This window comes from Stegostoma tigrinum, chromosome 1 (assembly GCF_030684315.1).
Source record: "Stegostoma tigrinum isolate sSteTig4 chromosome 1, sSteTig4.hap1, whole genome shotgun sequence".
In the NCBI taxonomy this organism is placed as follows: domain Eukaryota; kingdom Metazoa; phylum Chordata; class Chondrichthyes; order Orectolobiformes; family Stegostomatidae; genus Stegostoma; species Stegostoma tigrinum.
In genome coordinates, this window is record NC_081354.1 from 70,929,899 (window position 1) to 70,955,691 (window position 25,793).

The 25,793-nt window shown below is 43.4% G+C and overlaps 1 protein-coding gene across 3 annotated transcripts in view; it reads left to right on the plus strand.

Moving 5' to 3' along the window:
- The first annotated feature begins 1,214 nt into the window (after positions 1-1,214).
- The window catches only part of bmp2k (BMP2 inducible kinase), a 133,684-nt gene continuing 109,105 nt past the window's right edge, over positions 1,215-25,793 (plus strand). For 2 of the 3 annotated variants that reach the window (XM_048562755.2, XM_048562666.2), the window contains exon 1: positions 1,215-1,813. In XM_048562755.2, the coding sequence (XP_048418712.1) occupies positions 1,648-1,813 (166 nt within the window). In that variant the 5' untranslated portion in view covers positions 1,215-1,647. Of the gene's footprint in view, positions 1,814-2,298; positions 2,317-25,793 lie in introns of all 3 variants that reach the window. The other variant, XM_048562843.2, reaches the window with a different exon arrangement.

Sequence of the window (25,793 nt, forward strand, 5' to 3'; positions counted from 1 at the left end):
TCATTACAATTCATATTTGCCTTGTTCTACAGACTATTTTCATCCAACTTTGAAATCTACCTCACTGCCTGCCTCACCAATGGCACGAGTCAAATGGTGGGATGTTTTTGTATTTGCAGAGGTACATAATAGTCACATAGAAACTTACTTCAAATTTAAGCACTCTTTTAAAACAATAGAAAAAAAAAACTTATAATTGCTGCCTATGCCTCAATTATAACTGTGAAGTCTCATTCCTACAAGTATTAATCATTGGTGAAGATTTAAAAAAAATAATTTTAGTAACTATTCTTTTATATTTCCTCCCTCACTTAAAATCAATCCACTCTTTCTCTTTATTTCCCCTACTGTACCTGATTTGAAATGGAGTTCACCCACTCCAGTTTACACTTCTTACTCAGACCCTGCTGATTTTCAATCCTTTAATCTGTAAACCTGCTTGGCGTCTAAATTATCTATTAGAAACTGCTAGAAAAATAATTATTTTTTAAAAACCATACCAGTCCAAAATTGAAAACATGGACTGCTCACCTCATCGTCCCCTTTACTGCCATAGATTTTTTTAAAGGTCGCGCAGTTTTAGTTACAAGGCAATGGTAAAAGGTACAACGTAAAACCGCAGAATTTGGAAAGCAACAGCTGTAACATTGATAGTTATGTATCTGCATGTTATGTTCTTATGAGCAGCTATTAGGTAACCCCATCCTCAAAGTAAATCTGAATGAATAAATTTAATTTGCATCTCAGCTACGCTATTTTCAGACGCTACACTGCACTTCAAAGTCAATTTTGTTTTAAGAACGTAAGTATTTTCGGTTTTTGAATTCGTCACACACTAAAGTTACAAATTAAAAGTTGGGGAGGGGGAAAAGAACTGGTGTCCACGCTAACTCACATCCACCATGTTTCCCAAAACCTATTACCCCGTCTCCTTGGGAAACTTTAGCATAATTGTTTGATTCAAATTAATTTTTCTTTCTATTTCGCAAGCCTGCGGTTTCGCGGCCGACTTGTATAACCCCGCAAAAAAAGTAAATAAACTAACGATACTGTAACTAAATAACTAACCGCCCGCCCCAGGCTTCAATACTCTTCCGCGTCACGACGGCTAAATACCGTGTGCGTTGATCCGATAGACAGCAGTGTTGTCCAATCCGCATCGAGGTAGTGGGAGGGCCCAGTGCGGTCAGACCAATGGTTGCGTTGGGTAGGCGGTCGGTCCGTCGGTTGGGTTGACTGTGGGGTCAGAGTATGCTGGGTAAATAGAACAACACAGGGTTGGGGGTTGAAGCCTGGCAGTGCCTGACCTGGTGGCACGGCCTGAGCTGCGCGAGCCGTAGAATCTGGAAGCCGAATTTCGAATCGTTTGAAGTGGCCGGTGGAATGAAATGCCGTTAGGTTGCTAGTGCCCATCAGGGAGGGCACTCGACTCGTTCCTTCCCTCGCGCGATAGCGTTTCCTGCGCTCGTGCGCAGCCTCCCCTCCCCGGGCGGGTGGCGTCGCGTCGACTCTCGCTCGGTGCCCACCTCCCTCACGACTTTTGTAAGGAAGGCAGCGCCTACGGTTGGTGGGGGAGGTGGTGGCAAACTTGGTTTCTTGTTGCGCTCCGCTACACTTTTAAGAAGTTGCCTCTCCGCTCTGTGAGCCATGAAGAAATTCTCTCGCATCTCGAAGCCTGAGGGAGCGGGCTATGTCGGAGCTGGAGCAGGAGGCGGCGGTGGCGGCTCCTCGACGGGAAGTGCCGCCAACTACCTGGGCAGAACGTTCAGCGTGGGCCGTTACCAGGTGACCGTGGAGGAACTGATCGCCGAAGGTGTGTGTGTGTTTGTGCATGGGACCGGGGAGAGAGTGAGGAGGTAGGAGCTTGGGATGTGCAGTTAGGTTCAGAGGATGTGATGTGATGGGATGGGAAAGAAGGGGTCTCTGAAGCTTGGTGCGGCTGATGGAGCGCAATATATCTCCGGCCAGACCTGATCCGAACTGTCAGTTCCCAACGCTGACCGACCATCATCTCTTCTCTTCCACCACCACTCCCCCCCCCTCCCGCATTTTCCACCCACCCAGCCTTTACTCCTATCGGTTTTTATTTTCAATGTTTATCCATTGACAAGTTGTTCTTTTTAAAAAGGCAAGACAGAATTTTCTTTTTAAAAGATATCGGGGTTGGGTGGTGCTGAAATGTATGCACTGTAGAGATGTTTTGACAATCGGCACTTCGCCTACCTTTTTAAAACTACCTGTTTGCCTCGTGCTCCGTGTCGGATTTTATTTTAATGTTGTCTTCTTTTGATTCCTTAGCCTGCGGTGTGTTTTAATGTAAGTGTGACAAATGTCAGTTTCTTTTTCTGCTCTCTGTAGTCCTGCTTGTCCAAATCACACTAACCAAGTACACCTGAAAAATGTTTCTGTGTGCAGCATGTCAGTGTACTTTTTGCTGTCCGATAACATAAGGTCAGGGTTGCTGTAAAATACATTAGGAACTTCGACAATACGTCCGCTCTTGTATATTGAGTCTGAAGCGTGTCAATTTGCATTATGGGATTGCTTTCTATCTCTTGGTGATGAAGCACCTTTAAATTCTGACAAGTCGAAGTTGACCGTTTTTGCTGTGATTTTGGCAAAGGATGTATACATGCAAGACATATCATTACAAAACTAATTTGTTACAGTAGTTTAGAACTCACTGCACAGAACATGCAGTAACTATTGAAATATGACATGTAACGTAACATTGTATCTCAGTCAAAACTAAGTACAAAGGCTATTTATTTGATCATGAATAGCACAATACCTACTTTTCATGAACAGTATTAAGTAGGATATGCTTTTATTTTGCAAAAATACTGATATCATGTACACAAGTTTGTTATTGATTTCTGAGCATTGGGCAGTGTCATAAGAACATATGAAATTGATGCATTTGGCCCCTTGAGCCTACCCTACCATTGAATAAGAACATGGCTGATACTGTTTGAGTCTTGAATTCCACATCCCCATCTACCCTGATTTACCTACTACATTAAAAGTAGTGAAAATGCTGGAGATCTGAAATAAAAAGTGGTGAAAAATCTCACCAGGTCTAGAGAAGTCATTATTGGACTTAATGTTAACTCTGTTTCTCTTAGCCCACATTCTGTTAGACCAGATGAATTTCTCAAGAACTGAGATTCATAAATTTAAAGCAATCTACCTTTGTCTTTAAATGTATTCAATGACTATGCTACAATACAACAGTTAATAATCAAGTTATCATGCAACTTTGCTATATACTTTCGTTCAGAGAATTCAAACTCATTCTCTCCAGCACAAAGATTGCCTAATTCAGTATTGGTAATAGTGTTCACTTTTGCCTTTTAAATGATGCTGAAAGCCTTAGTTGTGCTAATGTTAACCTTGCTTGATTATCAAAAGTACTGGCAAACTAGGCTTCCATTGTCTACTTTCCAAAACCTGAAGATCATCATTTCTTTCTCCCTCCTGTCACCTCCCACCCCGCCCAACCATTACATCCAACTAAAATATTAATACAATCAAATCTAGACCTAAAAATCTGCAACATATCCAAAACCCTGTTGCCTGGTTATTACCCAAAATAGAGTAAAGCTCCACAATCACACCTCTTCTAGCCAATGTATGTTTTCTCCATTTTACTTAATATATCAAATTAAATTCAGTCATGTTTTTAATTCTTTCCTCAGCTTTTGAGAGCTTGTCTTTTTGGTGAAGAATTTTATTACCCGATATTAGTCTTTCCTTTATAAGTTCAGTGTGTTTCCTTGGCCTGAAAGGTTCCTTGGGATGGTTTTCGGTTTTCAGTGTTCATGATGTTATAGTTGTACCAAGATATTGAATGATATCATAATTTAGTGAATTGATCTATGCACATCAATAAGTTCAATTTTAAATTTGAAACTCACTTTTTAATAGCATAACCCTCTTAAATATTTATAAAAATTTTTTTATACTCCCTTTTTGCTAATGCAGTGTTTTAGCAAAAAGTGAGCAGTTCATGTTGTGTAGTATAGAAGTGTTTTGGCTTTTTTTTGTTAAACTGAAAGGGGCAAAAAATAACTGTCCCTTTTTAACTTTGCTTCATAAACCTTTAAAGTAGGCTGCAAACATTCCCCTTTTTTGACTGATTTGTCAGCTTTACAAAGCTTTTTTTATTCTTTTTACATTGTGCTACTACTTTAGATTTTGTCTTCATTCTACTTTGGCATTTTTAAAAATTTGTTTGACTATTTGCTTTTAGTTGCTTGGAGTCACCTTTTTCAGTTTTCTTTCTCCCTCCTGCCACCCCCCCCCCCCCCCCCCCAAACCCATTACATCCAACTAAAATACTAATACAATCAAATCTAGACCTGGCGAAGAGGTACGATTTGCATATTTTGTTGAAAATGTTCTGAAGATTGAGTTGAATGGATTATCAATCAAATGGCCGTAGACCAAAAGGGCAGAGAGAACTTGGTTAAACCTGTTACTTGTTTCTGGCATATTTCTATAATGATATTGGACTTGTACAACTATTTAGATTGTAACGCTGAGAAGTTTTTACAGAGTACCTTATTGTCAGACCAACCCAAGGATTTGTTCAGTGTTATATAATTATTATTTTATAATATGCTGATATTCAATATTTGATGAAGTCTGTTGCAACCATGGTGGGCAGACTCACGTTGGTGTGCAGGTTAAGAGAGTGCCGTTTCTTGAGGTGGAAAGGAAGGGAAGCAGTAATCCTGCTCAGTAGCTAATTACGCTTGATGTCTACCTGTTAATTGTTGTGTACAGCCATGTTACTTAAATTTTAATGTGCCTTTTAACGTGACCGTTAGTGTACTGTACATCTGAAACCAGTCATAGTGGTTTTTGGGATACACTTCTGACTTTGGTTTTAAAAGTTGAAATGATTCCCATTGATGTGAGAGTGCGGCAGAGGAGGAGGAGGAGAGTGAGCTTTAAAAAGGGGGTGATAAAGGAGTTAAAGCAACAACTGCAAGGAATTATGCATAGAAAATAAAATTCACGTTGCAGAGCCATCGTTGCAGCCTTCACCACAACAGCAGGAGTTACTATTTGCAGATTGGTAACAGATAACATAAGACCAGACAGCTGATCAACAAAGGCACGTGGGGTTAGCAGCACAACCTAGAATCTGAACGAATTGCCTCCACATGTTAGAGAGATAATGCTAGAAAAGACAGTGTCTGTCCAGTGAGGCACTGACTGAACTATACTCACTGGAAGGATAACCTGCACCAGGGGATTCAGACCCTGTATCTGGCATTTTAAAGTTTCATCCATGCGAAGACGAGCATATACAGAGAAGTTGCTGATGGAATTTCTCTTGCTGTTGCATGTGAATTAGGAACAGGAGGAGTCTATTCATCCCTCTTCGCTGCCATTTTATTAAATGGCAGATTGATTTTAACCTCATCTGCTCTCTTGACAACCTTTCACCCCAGAGGTTTTAATTAAGACCTATCTAACTTCTGCCTTGAATATTTTTAAGGATTATCCCAGAAAAAAATTCATGACCCAGAGAAAATCTGTTTTTAAATGTTCAGTTGCTGATTTTTAAACAGTGGCCCTAGTTCTGGATCCTCCCATAAGAGAAAATATCCTCTGGACGTCGATCTTGTTGAGACCCCTCAGGATTTTATATGTTCCAATCAAACGCTAGTGAGTACAAGCCGAGCCTTTCTAGTCTTTCCTCATAAGATGACCTGTTCATTTCAGGTACTCGGGAGAGTGCAGTCACATTGATTTGAAGCATCTGTAGGATAGTGATGCTATTCTTTTAATAATCCATATAAATATTTGCTGAAACAAGTGTTTTGGTTGGATTTTTGAAAGCAATGAAGAAATTCTAATGTCGTTCTCAGCATTTCTTTTTGGTTTTATCTTATAACAGTGATCATGTTGGAGGTTCCCCTGGGAGACTTCTTCATCTCTAGACTAGGTGATTATGGAGGATTTTCTCTGCTTGTTGTAGCTGTATAGAACTTTAGGCTACATCAGAGAAATTGTGTATAGTTCCAGTCACCACATTACCAGAAGGATGTGGAGGCTTTGGAGAGGGTATGGAAAAGGTTTATCAGGATGTTGCCTCAATTGAGAGGTATTAGCTATGTGATGAGACCGGATAAACTGTTTTTATAGAGTCATAGTCATAGAGTGTGGATTCAGACCCTTCGGTCCAACCAGTCTGTGATGACCATGTTTCCCAAATTAAACTAATTCCACCTGCTTGCATTTGGTCCCTATCCCTAGTTGTTTTCATCGTTTTTAGAATGTTCTCCTCTCAACTCCTTTTCCCCCTCTCCTGCCACATCCCTCCACCCCCTTAGGGAAGGTATCTTTGTTACTCATCTTATCTGTGCCCTTTGTGATATTATAAATTTCTATAAGGTCATCCCTCAACCTCCTACACTTTAGTGAAGGGAATCCCGACCTGTTCAGCCTGTTTTCGTAATTGAAACTGTTTTCATATCTGAAACCCTTCATTTCTAACAGCATCCTGATAAGTTTTTCTGAACCCTCTCCAGTTTAATTTCCTTTTTATAACAGTGTATCCAGAACGGCACATTGTACTCCAGAAGAGGCCTCATCAACATTCTGTAAAACCTCAACATGACACCCCAGCTCCTGTACTGAAATGTCTTAGCAATAAAGACAAGTGTGCTAAATGCCTTCTTACCACCCTGTCTACCTGTGATGCAAATTTCAGAGTTATGTACCTGAACTCCTAGGTCTGTCTTTTCTGCAACACCACCATTAATTGTACAAGCCCTGTCCTTGTTTGTTTTACCAAAATGCAATACCTCACAATTATCTAAATTAAAATCCATCTGCCACTCCTCAGCCCACTGACTCAATTGATCAAGATCGCCTTGTAATTTTAGACAAGCTTCACTGCCCAATGTACCACCAATTTTGGTGTCACCTGCAAACTTACTAACCATGCCTCTTGTATTCTCATACAAATGACAAAAAAAAAGTGGACCCAGTACTGATCCCTGTTGAACACTGCTGGTCACAGTCCAAAGCACAACCCTACAGCACCATCTGACTTCTATCATAAAGCCAAGTTTGTATCCAATTGACAAGCTCACCCTGAATTCCGTGTGATCTAACTTTACTAATGAGTCTACCATGCAGGACCTTATCAAAGGTTTACTTGGACGTCAGAGGCTGAGGGGACGACCTCATAAAAGTTTACAAAATTGAGAGGCATGGATTGAGTTAATAATCTTTTTTTCCCCCCTCTCTTCCCTTCAACCCATGCTTCTAGTTATTGACGTTTCTACCCAGGGAAAGTTTAAAGGAGATGAGAGAGGCATGATTGTTTTACACAGGTTTCTAGGGTCCAGGAATGAGCTGCCAGAGGAAATGGTAGAAGTAGATACAACAGCAATTTTAAAAAGTCACCTTGATAGATATTGAATAGACAGAGAATAGAGGAGTATAAACCATATGGAGACAAAATGTTTTTAGTTTAGAAAAGGGTTAGTGTTAATGCAAGGTGGGTTGAAAGGCTTATTCCAATGCTGTATTCTTCTTTCACTGTGATTTCAAATTCCGTCACTTTGCCTGATCCCAACCTGGTCTGAGTGCATATGGAAATCTTGTGCCTTTGTTACTTCCAGACTGACTATCCCATTGCAGTCCTAGCCCACCCTTCCATCTTTCGCAGTATGTCAATTTGTGTATGTAAGCATGCTGACCTACATCAGTCTAACAATGTTGAAAGTGTCAAGATCTATCCAACTCTTTGCTACTGCTATTGACTTCAAACTTAATGCTTAATTTGACTGCTATCCTTTGTGTGAGTGTATTATGTTTGGACTTCTGATGGTACTTTTTTTCTCCCCCCAAAAGGATTTGAAAATGACTTGTGCTTTGGCTTTTTTAAAAATAATTTTTAATTGAGATGACTAAAGAAGCAGACTTTGGTTAGATCTGCACAATGTTTAGAGACTTTACATAGTTTACCTCAAACAAATATTTACCCCTTTTAGGTGTAGACCTTTCCACTAACATGAGCGTGTATAAAATATTTATGCATTCTTTAAAAGTACAGTAATTGGTTTGTTTGGGTGCTGTGTTGGTAAATCAAGCATCACACGTCAATTCTGTACATTCTGGGGTTAAAGTTATGAAAAACAATGGAAATACGAGTTCATGAAGCTTATTTTTAAAATTAAGAGTCGAGAGTAGATTTTTTTTTGAAGCTGGTGACCTGAAGTGTTAAAGGATGGTTTTTAAACAGACAGGAATATGAAAATCACTTAGGTTGCTCATGAAAATACAGGGCCTGATCATTTTTTAAAAAAAATTCATTTGAGATGTAGGATATGTGGAGTTTACTTTCACTGTTATTCCATGCATTGACATTCTGCCTGTAGGTTTTTGCTTTGGAAGGTCTTGATTCACTAACTTTCCTTTTTAGTCTGCCATTAAACAGTTTGGAATGATCTTGAATTGGGGAGGAAAGAGAAGAAAAATGTGTCAAAAGGGCAATGTCCAGTTCAAATGACAAAGGAATTATTTTGTTATATCCTTGTCCGTTGCTATTATCGTGCCTCAGCTCTACTTCCAGTTTTCATCAATGATGTGCTACCTCAACCTGTTTTAGCCAAGTTAGCAGAGGTTGAAACCTGAAACCAGTTAATCTCCAAGACACACACTCTACTCAATTTACTTGCATCTTCATTAACTTAGATGCAACTTGACTTGTGGTCTTGCAGGCAGCTTGGTTTTAACACCCTATATAAACTCTAACTCATATCATTTGCTTGTTTTCCATCAAAGGTTAAGTCTTAGCTTATCATAGCTGCCGTTGCCTTATTTTTGGCTGTATTTTAATTAAAATTTCAAATGTATAAAAATCTGGACTGAATAGCTGCATTGTACAGCCGTATCTGTGATGTATATCATTTTCTCCCACAAAGTTCAAACTTGCTGAAGCTTAGTGCCTTGCGAGGGCCTTTTGAATTTTTCTCATAAAGGGTCTGTTACTAATTTGGAAAAATAACCATTTTTAATTAGTTTGCTTGCTGTTCGTAGGTATTTTATCTAATAATGAACTGTTTTTCAGTTATACAGTGCCATTGACTGCTTCAAGTTATGCATTCTGGGCAGAGTGCTGGTTTAGTGGTATCCTATTGCCCTTATTTCATTTCCATGTCCATACAGTTTTTTTACAAGGAGAAACTTAGTGGTCAGCAAATACAACTCATTAGCATTTGACACAATGCCAAAATTCAAAATAATGGTATTGCACCTGCAGGTGTCATGATAATATCCCATTCTGTGACTGATCACTGTGGAGCTCCACCTGCTGTTATACATGCCTATCTCCTGGAATGATCATGAAGACTACTAATAGTTAACAGTTGGGTTTAATTTTTGGTTTAACTGTCCGAGTGCTTTGTCAACAGAAGTGCTTGACCTTTAAACTGTGTTTTCATTTCAATTTTTAAACATTTTGTCTTTTTCCTAGTTGTAACGATAGCACTTTCTCATATAGTATCCTTGCGTTCCTGGAATAGCAGATCTACTTTTTCTGGTTGCTGTAGGTTAGCTTAACTTTGTTGTAACTCAACTGTGGCAATTTGTATGCATTAGCTTAGAATAAGGGCAAGATCTGAGTGTAAATTTCAGTACAGCTTTTATGAGATTCTAGTGTTGGATTACTTTTTGCTAATTAATCACTTTATTGTGCACATTCTGTGTTGCTTATAGCGGTGATAAATGCAATTGCATTCATGATGGTATGGAAGAGAGAATTCACCTTTTTCATGGAATTGTAACTTTTACAATTTATATTCTAATTGCACTGTTTTCTTCAGATTGGTTTTAGTTTTGGCCTTTAATTTGTCAAATGATTGCCGTGAGTGACTTCAGAGGTAGAGTAGATTGGCAGATCGTGTTGCAATCCCTCATTATGATAGGTTTTCAAAATGTAATCTATTTTTGCTTATCTTCATATTTTTATCAGCAGATACGTGATTGAACTGTCGTTTTTTTTTAATGTAGGTTTTTATTTTTGGTTCCGAAATACCAGCACATGAGGAATAGCTTATCTTTTCTGAAGAACACAGGATCGTGAATTTCAGTTTTAGACTAGATTTCATCTTGTATTTCTTAAGTACGCCTTATTGTGTACTCTGGACATAGATAAAAGTTAACAGGGACATTTCTATCTAAATTTTGACGACAAAGAAATCCCTAATTTTACTTTAGCTTTCTTTGTGTTGTAAATTTTAGAAGTTTTTTTTGTACCTTGCTATATATTGGAAGAAGGCATTCATTATAGTTGTAATGAGCAAGGACAAAATGAATAATTTTGCATATTTAACATGATTCTAGTGCTTTTACTTCATACTTTTTGCATGAAACGAACAAAAATATTAAATTGAGTTCTTTGAGTTGATAGTTCAGAATTTTTAGAATCTTTGCCAAAAAAATCTTTCTTTTGAATACTTGAATGTATCTTGTCTGTGATTCTATAGTTCATGTATCTTCATGGTGGACTCTGGTGTTGTATACAAATAGTTAATGGAGATATCGTAAGAACTGACCAATTGTGTAGCCTTAATGGCATATTTGATTCATTGAATGTGTCACACAAGCATTCTGGTTACTTCCCTAAGGTGAATTTCTGTATTTGTAAGTTTTTAAATGGATTGTAAGATCTGCAGTATAATTGCCAGTCTTTTGTGATTTAAGGAATCCCTGAATCATTGAAATGAAAAGTTGAGTACTACAAAACTAAGGTATTGAATATTCTCATTAGTTTTACTGTTTCATGCTTAATATCAGTTTTTTTTTGGTTTTCACTAATAAACTGATTTGGTAGAACTGCATAAAATAAAATTAAGTTGTGTATCTTGCAACTTTCTCAAGTAATCCTATGATGATATCATATAGGCTCAGTTCCTTTCAGAAATGTTGTAATTGGGTGATCTCTTGATGCTGGAAGCTATGTCTTTTGATCTTTGCTTCCTACAATTGTTTTTATAATACTTCCCTGATCTGACTAATTCCTTGTTAGCAGGTTTGTGCTCTCTGTTTCCTGCTAATTACTTTTTGCAAGATACCATTAGTTGCAGTTTGTTTTCTAATGGAAGCATTTAATCCACATATCCTTAAAAAAGAAAGTACATGTCTACATTCATGAGACAGATGTAAATTCCACCTCATTCCACTCTTAAAGAATAGAATGGTACAATATGCAGTGTACAATAATTTTGTGTGTGTGAGTTTCCTATGTAGTTGCTAAGATGCTGACTGGGCGATCTTTTGCTGTTCCTGGATGACATTATACATTGTACCATTGCAGTGGAGTGCGGTCAGTTAGTTAAATTCCAGCATGTAGTTGGCTCCTAAGATTTTATGGTTTTCCTAGATTTTATGCAAATATCAGTCAGATGTAGTTGACGACTTGTTGTTGAAATCTTCAGCTGGACACGTTTTTTGAAGTGATTGATTCTCCAAGTAACATTTCAATCAATCATTTCTCTTATGGTGATGAAAGGAACAAATCTCTTTTAAGGGTCTGCAGGTAACACCAGCACTTGATAAGCAGCAGTTTCAGAACTCTTTCAATCTGACTGAATCTTAAAATGCTAAGAGTCAGGTACCACACTGTATGATGAATTTTTTTTTTTAAAAAAGGCAAGGCTGTATACTGACCTCTTTCATTTCATAAAGCTATGTGATGCTGCCCCCACTTAAAGGATCACTTTTTTTTTCTGTTGTTCAAGCTCAATAAGAAAAAGCATTGTCGCAAATGTCTTTGTTTCAGGGGTTCCAGAGCTGATCTGCTTGACATCTTGAGTAAGCATTTGTACAGGACCCAGTTATAAATCTGTGGCTTATTTGGTAATACATTTGTGTTTGAGTCACCAGGTTCTGGGTTCACATCCCACTCCAAAAAAAAATTTAAAGACTGTCAGTCCTGTGCAGTACTGAGGTTGTGTTCCAAGTGCCACATTTTGGATGACACATGAACTAAAGACTCCATAAATTTGCTCTGGTGGATGTAAAAGATCCTGTGGCATTATTTTGAAGGGGAACTGTGGAGTTAAGCTTGGTGTTCTCGCCAATATTTTATGCCTTTATGCACTCAAAAATAACTGGTCCTTTATTACATTGTTATCTTTGAGAGCTTGCTATAGGTATATTAGGGCAGCATGGTGGTTCAGTGGTTAGCACTGCTGCCACGCAGTGTCAGGGACCCAGGTTTGGTTCCACCCTCAAATGTCTGCCTGTTTGGAGTTTGCACATTCCCCATGTCTGTGTGGGTTTCCTCTGGATGCTCTGATTTCCTCCTACAGTCCAAAGATGTGCAGATAAGGTCGATTGGGCAATTTAGCATGGCTGTTGTGTCCAGGGTTGTGCAGGCCAAGTAGATTAGCCAAGGGATATGCAGGGTTACAATTATAGGGTATGGGGTTGGGTTGGGTGTAGGTGGGATGTGCTTCAGAGGGTTGCTGTGGACTTGATGGGCGGAATGACCTACTTCTACACTATGGTAATTATATATTGGCTTTGTTTTCCTGCAATAAAACACTTCATTTTTAAAATTCTTTCATTGGTTACTGTTGTCACTGGCAAAGTAAAGAATTGTTTTCCATCCCTAATTGTACTTGAATTGAGTGATTGCTGGGCCAGTTAAGAGCTAACCACATGTAAACTAGACTAGATAATGATCTCAGATTTCCTTTTCTGAGGGACACGTGTGAGCCATATGGATTTCTATGGCTGCCAGTGAGGGTTTCATAATCATCATTACATTACTGAGACTGAGTTTAAATTCAACCAGCGGCTGTGGTGGGAATTTCAACCCATGTTCTAAGATTATTGGCTGCCTCCTGTGGATTACCTGACTCATAATATTGCAATACCATTGTTGCCCCAATTAAACTACCATAGATTTATTTCTACAAATCGATGCCAGTGATTATCAATGATATGAACACAGCCATCCTGAAACTTGCAATGACTGAAAATCTGAATATATCTTTAGAAATGAAAAGAAAAAAATGAAATCAATGCGATTCTTTAACAGCAGTTTACCTAAAAGAAAAAGGACAGCTTCACAGCATTAGAAATTGAAGTCTCATGAATTAATCTTGCCTATGAAACCACCTCCTGTTCCTCAAGATTACCACCCACCTCCAGCTTCCTTTTCAAAGCTCTTGATTTGTGCTTTCCAGATTCAAACCTATCTTTCTAATGAACTGTACCTCATAGTCCTGACTGCAACCTTTTGGCGTAGTTAACACCGTTGACCATCAACTATCATTTAGCTGGTGGAACTTACTTCATTTTGTTGTATTTATTTCAGTGTAATTGTAGCCACATGCAATGGTTTTCCTCCTACTTCAGCACTGTTGTCTCTGTTAGCTCCCACTTTTATTTCTCAGTTAAATGTTGCCTACATGCAATGCCATTGATTTTCACAAACAGATCTCTCAACCCCTCCATAATCCAGTCTAAATTTTCAGATTGTTTAAGGTAACCAGTGGTAACAAGCAGGTTAGACATAGAAAAGCCAGCAGATGTGATCTGTTTGGATGGCCAGAAGGGACACGGTACTAGCGTGGATAGAGGATTGGCTGACAGACAGACAGAGACAGAGAGTGGGGAGAAAGGGGCCGTTTAGAGGATGGCAGCTGTGACTAATTAAGTTCCACAGTGTTGAGATCACAACTATTTATGTTATACATTAATGACCTGGATGAAGGAACTGAAGGCATTGTTGCTGAGTTTTCCCATAATAAGATAGATGGATGGGCAGGTAGTGTTGAAGAAATGGGGAGGCTGCAGAAGGACTTAAGCAGGTGTAGAGAATGGGCAAAGAAATGGCAGATGAAATACAATGTGGAAAAATAGAAGGTTATGCACTTTGATAGGAAGAATAGAGACACAGACAATTTTCTAACTGGGGAAAGGCTTTGGAATTCTGAAGCACAAAGGGACTTGGGAGCCCTAGTTTGGGATTCTCTTAGGTTTCCCAACCTTTATTCTCTTGACTTCTCCCTGTAACCTTTTCAGCCATGGTTGAAAAGCAGAGCAGAGTTGACGGGCTGAAAGGCCTAATTCTGCTCCTGTTGCCTTATGGTCTTCTCTGGCTCTACAGTCCAACTTCTCCAAATTCTAATTTTCTAACAATGATCACTGATGGAAGGTGTCATCAACAGTTGGTCAACCAGCATTTGCTGAGCAATGACCTGCTCAGCGGTGCAATGACTGGGTTCCACCAGGACCAGTCACTACTTAACCTCATTACAGACTTTTTTCACATGGAAGAAGAGCTAAACTCCGAAAGTGACTTTTTTTGACATCAAGATTGCACTTGACCAATTGTAGCAGAACGGATACCTATCAAAGCTCGAGTCAGTTGGGCTCATAGGGAACATTGGTGTCATCTGGCACAAGGGAAGTTAGTTGTTGTTTGAAATCAGTCCTCTCAGCTCCAGGATATCACTGCAGGTCCTAGTCAAGTTAGAATTCTGGGCCCAAACCACCTTCAATAGCTTCATCAATGACCTTCCTTCCAACATTAGCTCAGAAGTGAGGATGGTCACTGGTAATCGCGCAATGTTCAGTACAATTCTTGACTCCTCATATACTGAAGCAGTCCACAGCCAAATCGATGTTGTCCTGGTTCTGGTTGGCAAGTGACAAGTAACATTCATGTCACCCAAGGTTAGGTTGCAGTCATCTCCACTGAGAGAGTCGAGCTGTTGCCCTGTGACATTCAGTGGCACTGCTATAACTGAATCCCACACTATCAACATCCCGGGGGTTATTATTGACCAAGAACTGAATTAGACTAGCTACATAAAATCAGTGGTTATAAGAGCAGGCTATAAATCCTGCAGCAAATAAGTCACTTCATGTTTCCCAAAACATGTCTGTCATATAAAAAGGATCAACTCCGAAAAGTGATGGATACTTTCCACTTACCAAGATGACTGCAGCTACAACTACTCTCAAGAAGCTTGATACCATCAACAGTTGGTCAACCAGCATTTGCTGAGCAATGACCTGGATGGGTATTTGAATAGGAAGAGTTGAGAGGGATATGGGCCAAGTGCTGGCAAATGGGACTAGATTTATTTAGGATAACTGGTCGGCATGGATGAATTGGATCGAAACGTCTGTTCCCATGCTGTACATCTCTACAACTCTAAAGTATATAAATTGGAAAATCAGGTCAGCCTTTCTTGCTGTGGAGCTCCAGCTCCACACTGTACTGACCATTTGGGTGGCACCACATCCACTACCGCGCTCATTCCCGTCACGACCCATGCACAGTTGCAGCAGAATACAAGATGCAAAGCAGAATTTCACCAAGGTTCTTTTAGGCCTTAAATCCATAACCCTTTCTTCTTGAAGAACAAGGACAGCATCTACATGGGAATACTGCCATCTGCAAATTCCCATCTAAGCAGTTCACCATCCTTTCTTCAGTGTCAGAGTCAAAATCCACCATTCCTTCACGGACAACACTGATAGTGAATAGATTGCAGCAGTTCAAGAAAGCAGCTCATCACAACCCTGCCCAGCAACAGCTACATCCCACGAATAAATTGTTAAAAATACACAGCCCAGTGATGTCAGATGACAGCTACTGTTTAATCTCTACCTTTAGTTAAATTGTAGTGGCCTTGATTGTCAAACAGTTGATAGGCTGAATGGCCTCCCATCATGTAGAATTCTATTTTTTTTTAATATAAATAAAAGTCACGTTGTGATTATCCAGTTTTGATTGAATAGGTGCTCCATGGTTGTTGCTTAATGGTACAAAAAAACTTGAAATCTCTAATGTTTAGAATGTTTGTTTGTTTGTTTGTTTGTTTGTTTCTTATTGGAATAAGATTGGTACATTATTTAAACATGAGTGCACCCAATGAGTGTGATTTTTCAGGTAGTACTAGTGTCATAGTCATATAGCACAGAAGGAGATTCTCTGGTCCAACTAGTCCACGCCGAACATGTTCCCAAACTAAACTAGCCGACTTGCCTGCATTTGCCCCATATCCCTCCAAATCTTTCCTGTTCAAAGGAGATATCAAGAACTGCAAATGCTGGAGACAGAGTCAGTACAGTGTGGAGCTGGAGCTCCACAGCAAGAAAGGCTGACCTGATTTTCCAATTTATATACTTTAGAGTTGTATAGATGTACGGCATAGGAACAGACGATCCAATTCATCCATGCCGACCAGTTATCCTAAATAAATCTAGTCCCATTTGCCAGCACTTGGCCCATATCCCTCTCAACCCTTCCTATTCAAATACCCATGCAGATGTCTTTTCAGTGTTGTAATTGTACCAGGCTCCTTCATTTCCTTGAACAGGTCATTCCATGCATGCACCACCCTCTGCATGAAAAAAAAAGTTGCTCCTTAGGTCCCTTTTAAATCTTTCCCCTCTCGCCTCAAACCTGTGTTTTCTAGTTTTGGACTCCCAAAGCCAGGGAGAAGACCTTGTCTACTCACCCTGTCCATGCCCTTCATGACTTTGTAGACCTCCTATATAGTCACCCCTCAGCATCTGGCTCCAGTGAAAATGGGTCCTAGCCTATCCAGCCTCTCCCTGTAGCTCAAACCCTTCAGCGCTGACAACACGCTTGTAAATCTTTGTTGAACCCTTTTAAGTTTCACAATATCTTTCTGGACTCAAGAATTGCACACATTATTCTAAAAGTGACCTAACCAATGTCCTGAGATAGTAGAAACTGCAGATGCTGGAGAATCTGAGATAGCAAGGTGTAGAGCTGGATGAACACAGCAGGCCAAGCAGCATCAGAGGAGCAGGAAGGCTGACGTTTCAGGCCTAGACCCTTCTAGACCCAAAACGTCAGCCTTCCTGCTCCTCTGCTGCTTGGCCTGCTGTGTTCATCCAGCTCTACACCTTGCTAACCAATGCCCTGTACGGCCGCAACATAACCACCCAATTCCTATACTCATTGCAGTTATCCATATATCTTTTAAATGTTGTAACTGTACCTACGTCCATCACTTTCTGGCAGTTCATTCCGCACATGAACCACTCTGTAAACAAAAACAAATTGACCCTTGGGTCTTTTTAAAAATCTATCTCTCAAACACCTTTTTTGTTTAACCTCTCCCCAAAGGAAAAGACCCTTGCTATTTATCTTTATTTGTTACCTTCAAGATTTTATACACTACTATAAGGTCATCCCTCAACCTCCTACACTGCAGTGAAGAAAGCCCCAGCCTTCCATATAAATCAAGCCCTCCATTCCTGCCCACATTCTGTTAAATCTTTTCTGAACTCTCTCCAATTTAATAATATCCTTCCTATAGCAGGGCAACCAGAAGTGTACACCGTACTCCAGAAGAGGCCTCACCAACATCTTATATAGCTCAGCTTTGAACATATTTAATGCCCAGCCTCAACAGCCCGCTGGGCTGAAGAATTCTACATATTCTCACTTTTCTGTCTGAAATGTACAATGCCTTCTTCAAAGATTGTTGTCTGGCCCTAGATTTTCCTACAAGGGAAACAACCTTTCTGCATCTGCCGCTCCCCTAAGAACCTTTGTATGTCAGGATGTGAGATTGCTCGCTGAGCTGGAAGGTTAGTTTTCAGACATTCCGTCACTTTTTTTATTTGGAAAAGTATACTTTATTCAGAAGATGTACAAAAAAAAACATATTTATACACCTACCCAGTCACGCAAGCCGCTCGGATTACCCAGGGGGTACGTACACCAACTAAAGGAAAAGAAAACAAAGAAGAAAAAAAAACAAAACAAAGAAAATACCCTGGCAGTCGTCTCCCAGCACAGTCCCAGTTGGCCCCCTGACCAGCTGGGGAAGGCGCCAGCTGGGCCCAGTTACCAGATAGGGCCCTTCTTTGTATTCTGGACGAGGGGTTTCATACGGTGGTCTTTCCCAACTGCGCCTTGGCGGCGGCTGCTCCAAGCTTTAGCGCGTCCCTCAGCACGTAGTCCTGGACCTTGGAGTGTGCCAGTCTGCAACACTCGTTTGGGGTCAGTTCTTTCAGCTGGCAGACCAGCAAGTTGCAGGCAGACCAAAGAGCGTCTTTCACCGCATTATGGTCCTCCAGGCGCAGTTGATGTTGGTCTCGGTGTGCATCCCGGGAAACAGCCCATAGAGCACTGAGTCCTGTGCCACGGAGCTGCTCGGGACGAACCTCGACAAATACCACTGTATCCCCCCTCCAGACCTCCTGCGCAAAGTCACACTCCAGAAGGAGGTGATTGACAGTCTCGTCCCCCCCCAGCAGCTGCCTCGAGGGCAGCGTGCGGTGGCGCAGAGATTCCGGGCATGCGTAAAGGATCTCACTGGCAGAGCCCCTCTCACCGCCAGCCAAGCAATGTCCTTGTGCTTGTTTGAAAGTTCTGGCGATGAGGCATTCTGCCAAACGACTTTGGCTGTCTGCGTGGGGAACCACACGATGGGATCCACCCTCTCCTTTTCCCGAAGGGTCTCGAGGATACTACGTGCTGACCACTGCCTGACAGCCTTTTAGTCAAAGGTGTTTCCCTTCAAAAATTTCTCCACGAAGGACAGGTGGTACGGGACGGTCCAACTACTCGGAGCGTTGCGTGGCAACGAGGCCAGGCCCATCCTTCGCAACACCGGGGACAGGTAGAACCTCAGTAAGTAGTGACACTTGTAGCTGCCTCTTCCCGCCGGATGGTTGCGGTTCCTGGGCCCGCCGATGCATCTCCCTCCTCGCTTTCCGGACCGTCGTCCACTCCCCTGGGTCGCCTGTCACTGCCTCCATCGATTCCGGGTTGTCCGGGGGGAGCAGAGCCTCCAGGGCGCTTCGCTGGCCTCGGGGTCCATCCTGCAGGGCTGGGCCGTCCTGCACATTAGTGGGGCCCTTGCAGGGCCCTGGTGCCTTCCACTCCTCCGGGGAGGCTTGCCCCACATTGCCCCTGCCAGCGACTTGGACGTAGATGGTCCACTGCCGCGGGCATGCCCTATAGTGGTGGCCCACTTCCCTGCAAAGATTGCAGCATTTTTCTTGTGGGCAATCCTTTGCAAGGTGTCCCTCCTCTCTGCAGATGGTGGCTTTGCAGTTGGCCGCCACGTGACCTGACCTACCACAGGCATGGCAGACTTTAGGTTGCCCTGCGTAGGTCAGGTAGCCCTTGCTCCTGCCGATCGCGAAGCTGGACAGTGGGTGTACGATGTTCCCATCTGCGCCCATCCTCAGCGTCACCTTGACCTCCCTCTTACTGGTCCAGATGCCAAAGGGGTCCATGATGTCAGTTAGGTCCCCTTCCACCTTCACGTACCTTCCAAGGAAGGTCAGGACATCAACTGCTGGCACATGCGGGTTGTACATGTGTACAGTCACCATACGGCTCCTCTGCACCGGCATCACAAACAGTGGGACAGCGGTCAATACAGAGAGGGTGCCCTCACCACCTTTCTCCTTGAAAACCTCCAGGAAGCGCTCGCAAAGCTTGGCACTCCTGAAGGTTACATCGTTAAAAACCTCCTCCGGGGAAATCCTGCAGCAGTGAACCCACAACAGTCCAACAGGACCCTCTTCACGAAGAAGGTGCGGTCCACAGGTACACCTTCGTCCACCACCTTCATGGAAACGCGGATGGTGTTCCGGACCCCCAACCCGGAGCAGGAGCACTTGCCGCAGCCATCGTTGCAGTTCGGCTGCTCCCCTGAAGCCAGCATTAAGATCCACCGGTTGCAAGGGTGCACAGCCAACCCGACGTCTTCCTTCCACCTCCAACACAGCTGTGCTCTCCTCCTCTCGGTCCACATAGAGTAGGTCTTTATTTTGTTCCAGATGTAAGCTGGTTCACTGAGCTGGAAGGTTTGTTCCCAGATGTTTCGTCACCATTCTAGGTAACGTCAACAGTGAGCCTCTGGTGAAGCGCTGGTGTTATGTCCCGCTTTCTATTTATCTGTTTAGTTTTCCTTGCGTTTGTGATGTCATTTCCTGTTCTTTTTCTCAGAAGATGGTAGATTAGCTCCAAATCAACGTATTTGTTGATGGAGTTCCGGCTGGAATGCCATGCTTGTAGGAATTCTCATGCATGTCTCTGTTTGGCTTGTCCTAGGATGGATGTGTTGTCCCAATCAAAGTAGTGTCCTTCCTCATCTGTATGTAAGGATACTAGTGATTGTGGGTCATGTCGTTTTGTGGCTAGTTGATGTTCGTGTATCCTGGTGGCTAACTTTCTGCCTGTTTGTCCAATGTAGTGTTTGTAACAGTTCTTGCAAGGTATTTTGTAGATGATGTTCGTGTTGATTGTTGTCTGTATCGGGTCTTTTTAAGTTCATTAGCTGTAATGCCACCATAAAGGACAACCAGGGGCTGGACCTTGGACCTGGGGAGGGTACTGCGGTCACTGCCCACAATGGGGGTGCGAGTTGCGAGCATTCACGTGCGCAGCGTCAAGTCCACCGCAAGATGTGTGTCCACGTTGGCCTACCTGACCACCGTCAAGGCGGATCTCCTGTTTCTGCAGGAGTGCGGGATACCGCACCTCAGCAGGTACGGGAAATGGTCCGGTGCCTGGACCTGTGGGCCTTCAATATGGTCGGGGGGTAACGACTGTCGATCCTCAGGCCTGGCTATTCTGCGGGGCGCAACTTCACCATCTCAAGTTCAGGAGGTGGTGATGGGGGGCGCCTCCTAGTGGCTGATGTCACCAACAGGAACGTTCCCCTGAGGCTGATCAACGTGTATGCCCCAGTGGTATGGAGTGAGTGGTTGGCTGTCCTGCAGCAGCTTCCACCCCTGCTGGCTACCTCTAGGCCGGTCATCCTAGGCAGCGACTTCAACTGCATCATCGATGGAAGATCCGGCGTGGGGACAGCGGGTGGCGGGTGTCAACTGGACGTCACGTCCAGATTCCTGATGGGCATGGTGAAGGACACCAAGCTGCTCGATGTCTTCAGCACCCCTGCAAACGGAGCACAGCGGAGGTACACCTGGTCGCAGCCAGATGGGTCTATCCGCTCAAGGATAGACTTCCTGTTTGTGTTACGGACGTTCTCGGTCAGGTCCACCGGCGTCGAGCCAGTGTTCTTCTCTGAACACTGCCTCCTGCTGGCCGACTGTCACTTACAGGACGACCAGCAGGCCGGCAAGGGGACGTGGAAGCTCAACATGACTCTGTTGATCCCAGAGAACGTCGAGGTGCTTAAGAGGGAGTACGCCGGTTGGAGAACCGTGAAACCCCTCTTTGAGTCTCCGGGCGACTGGTGGAAGACGGTGAAGGAGAACATCAAGAGGTTCTTTGTCCTCAAGGGTGTTCGGAAGGCGAGAGAGAGGCGGAGAAAGCTGTCGCGACTCCAGAAAAGGTGTAGAACCTGCTCCTTCTGCAGTTGATGGTGGTCGATGTCACGGAGGACCTCCGTGATGTGAGGGGCCAGCAAGCCTCGCTCTTCGCCGCGGAGGCCTCCAGGATAATCGTCCGGTCCAGGGTCCGCTCCATGGAGCAGGACAAGACGTGCTGGTGTTCCTTCTTTCAGAAGGTGCACAAAGAGAGCTCTGTGCTTAGCCGGCTGAAGAAGGACGACAGCTCGGTGACTTCGTCTCGGCCCGGCATTTTGAGGATCAGCAAATCCTTCTATGCCGGACTGTACGACACGAAGCCCACGGACAGCACGGCCTCCGAGTCGTTCCTGTCGTCTATCACGGAGGTCTTAGACGACGGCACGAGGGATTGGCTGGACCGGTCGATATCCCTGGACGAGCTGACCAGAGCCCTCAAGTCCTTGGAGAGGAATAAGACTCCCGGGAACGACGGCTTACCGGTCGAGCTGTATTCCGCTCTGTGGGACCTGGTCGGCCAGGACCTGCTGGAGGTGTACGACGGTGCGCTTCGGGCAGGGGAAATGTGCAAGTCCATGAGGAAGGGCATTATCACCCTCATTTACAAGAGGAAGGGGGAGAGGGAGGAAATTACGAAATGGCGTCCCATTTCACTATTGAACATGGACTACAAAATCCTGGCCAAGGTCATAGCCAACCGGGTCAGGTCTGTCCTGCCGGGCAGGAAGATCGCTGAGAGCCTCGCGCTCATCAGGGATACGATCGCCTACGTGCAGGACAGGTGGGTGGACACCTGCCTCGTCAACCTGGTCCAGGAGAAGGCCTTCGACGGGGTGTCTCATGCTTACATGAGGGACGTCCTCTCCAAATTGGGGTTCGGGGAGGGCATCCGCAATTGGATCCGGCTGCTCTACACCAACATTGTTAGCGCAGTCTTGATCAACGGGTGGCAATCAGACAGTTTTCCCCTCAGATCTGGAATCAGGCAGGGCTGCCCGCTCTCTCCTGCCTTGTTCGTGTGCTTTGTGGAGCCGTGCGCCGCATCCATCAGGCGGGACGTGAGCCTGAAGGGCGTGACTATCCCAAGCTGACTATCCCTCAGGTCAAGACCTCCCTGTACATGGACGATGTTGCCGTCTTCTGCACCGATCGTCGGTTGATGAGTAGGCTGTTGGACATCTGCGGCCAGTTTGAACTGGCCTCGGGTTCCAAAGTCAGTAGGGGTAAGAGCGAGGTCATGTTCTTCGGGAACTGGGACAACTGCTCCTTCATCCCCTTCACCGTCAGGACAGACTACCTGAAAGTGCTGGGTGTTTGGTTCGGTGGAGGTGGGGCGTGCACTAAGACTCGGGAGGAGCGTATCGCCAAACTGAAGCAGAAGCTGGCCAGGTGGACGTTCCGGTCCCCCTCCATCGCGGGCAAGAACCTGGTTGTCAGGTGCGAAGGGCTTTCGGTACTGTTGTATGTGGCGCAGGCCTGGCCTATTCCCTGGACCTGTGCCGCTGCGGTCACCCGGGCCATCTTCCACTTCATTTGGGGGTCGAAGATGGACCGGGTCTGCAGGGACTCCATGTACAAAGACCTGGAAAATGGGGGAAAGGGCATACCAAACGCCACCCTCGCCCTGACGGCTATGTTTGTGTGTGGCTGCACCAAGCTGTGCTTAGATCCTCAGTACACAAACAACAAGTGTCACTACTTACTGACGTTCTACTTGTCCCCGGTGTTGTGATGGATGGGTTTGGCCTCGTTGCCGTGGAACGCTCCAAGTAGTTGGACCGTCCCGTACTACCTGTCCTTCGTGGTGAAATTTTTGAAAGGAAACACCTTTAACCACAAGGCTGTCAGGCAGTGGTCAGCACGTAGTATCCTTGAGACCCTTCGGGAAAAGGAGAGGGTGGATCCCGTCGTGTGGTTCCCCACGCAGACTGCCAAAGTCGTTTGGCAGAATGCCTCATCGCCAGAACTTTCAAACAAGCACAAGGACATTGCTTGGCTGGCGGTGAGAGGGGCTCTGCCAGTGAGATCCTTTACGCATGCCCGGAATCTCTGCGCCACCGCACGCTGCCCTCGAGGCAGCTGCTGGGGGGGACGAGACTGTCAATCACCTCCTTCTGGAGTGTGACTCTGCGCAGGAGGTCTGGAGGGGGGATGCAGTGGTATTTGTCGAGGTTCGTCCCGAGCAGCTCCGTGACACAGGACTCAGTGCTCTACGGGCTGTTTCCCGGGATGCACACCGAGACCAACATCAACTGTGCCTGGAGGACCATAATGCGGTGAAAGACGCTCTTTGGTCTGCCTGCAACTTGCTGGTCTGCCAGCTGGAAGAACTGACCCCGACCGAGTGTTGCAGACTGGCGCACTCCAAGGTCCAGGACTACGTGCTGAGGGACGCGCTAAAGCTTGCGGCAGTCGCCGCCAAGGCGCGGTGGGGAAAGACCACGGTATGAAACCCCTCGTCCAGAATGGAAAAAAGGGCCCTATCTGGTAACTGGGCCCAGCTGGCGCCTTCCCCAACTGGTCAGGGGGCCAAATGGGACTGTGCGGGGTGACGACTGTCGGGGTATCTTCTTTGCTTTTGTTTTTTTCTTCTTTGTTTTTTTTTCCCTTTAGTTGGTGTACGTACCCCCTTGGTAACCCAGAGCAGCTTGCATGAGTGGGTAGGTGTATAAATATGTTTTATTTTTTGTGCATCTTATGAATGAAGTATATTTTTTCAAATAAAATAAAAGTGACGGAACGTCTGAAAACTAACCTTCCAGTTCAGCGAGCAAACTCTCATCCAGAAACTCAACCTGAGCTACAAATCTTCTCAAAACTCGCTACCTTTTGTATGTTTCAGTCAGGCCAACTCATTCTTCAATCCCGAGCAATAAAGTGCCTAGGGTCAGCCTAGTGAACCTTCTCTGGACTGCCTCAATGCTAGTATATCTTTCCTTCGACCAGGCTTCCAAAACTGTTTGCAGTTTTTTAGCTGTGGTCTGATTTATTATCATGTATAGTTTTAGCAAAACCCCCTACTTCTATGCCTCATTCCCTTTGAAATACATGCAGCATGCAATTTGCATTAACTTTTGCCTGCTGAATTTGGATGTAATTTTGTTTTAATATGATTCATGGATCAGGACTCTCTAATCATTCTTTTGTGGCTTTCTGCAGTCTTTCTCTGTTTAATCATTCAGTTGATCAATTCCTGCCAAAATGCATAACTTCTGTTTCCCCACTTGTTCAACCTGTCTGTGTCTTTTGACGGGTGTTTGTGACGTGCTCACCAATCGCCTTCCCACTTATCTTTGTTTTCTGCAAATTTGGCTCTACTGCATTCACAAGTCACTTATATATTATAAATAATTGTGGCCCCAGCATTGATCCCTATGGCACTTGTTACACATCTTAGTTTTGGAACATTTGAAACCACGTACAAGCTGATCAATTTCAAGTTCTGATGAATTGCTACTTCTGTCAATCTTCTAAGAAGGTAAATTAGCATCCTAGGAGCATCAAGTTAAAACATTTCCGTCTCTTTTTAATGTTTTCATCTCTCTGCTCTGAATTTATTTTGTTATTTTAAGTCTTTTTAAACTAAATTCATCTCTTCGATCAGGTTTAACCTCATGAATACTTGAGGTTTTCCCTCCTCTTATTTGACGTTTTGTAATTAGATTTTTTTTCCTAATACTTATCATTACTCATCAATTTTGAGATTACCCTTGCTGGTGCCTTTCCAGCAGAATGTTGTTTTTTATAGGATAATGTACAAGAATGCACTATGTCCCAGTACTGACCAGTGAATAGTGCAACTTTTTAAAAACAAATCTTTTAAGTTATTTTCTAGTTGCATTCTTTAGTGTAGCAATTCCATTACATCATTCTAGTTCTCAGAATATTTGATCAGTTTCATCTGTATTACTGTTCGACCTCAATTCTGCTGTTTTATTCTATTGGATAATAACTTGAGAACCTCCTATCACCAAAATGGTATTGGAGTGCATTCTGGGCTCCTTGATTCTGATTATTTTTGTTTTGTTCTCTTCCTATTGCAAAATAGTTGCAATTCTTTCAATCCCTATTTTTAATTCTTCCTGCTTTTGTCTCAAGAACAGAATTTCTTCAAAAGCACATTAGGCATCTTTACATTGTGATCTCCAAGTTCCATCCACATTTGTTGGATGTTGATGGTTGTTTTGTGCTCAAGGTGCTGACAGACTCATGATTTAATTTCCATATCCTCGGATGTATTATTCAAAAGCACTTGCATTTCATTCACCAATGATATCATCTGCTGTTTTCAACAACTGATTTTCTGAGCCCTGCAGATGAACTGAAGGAACAATCAGTAAGGAACAACTGCTTCCCTCTAATTGCAGCTACTGGCCTTCTACTTGTGGAGTTGCAGACAATTTCAGGTTGGGGGAAAAAAACTAGTGTCAATTGACTTATTTAATTTGAGTAATTAGCACACGCTAGTT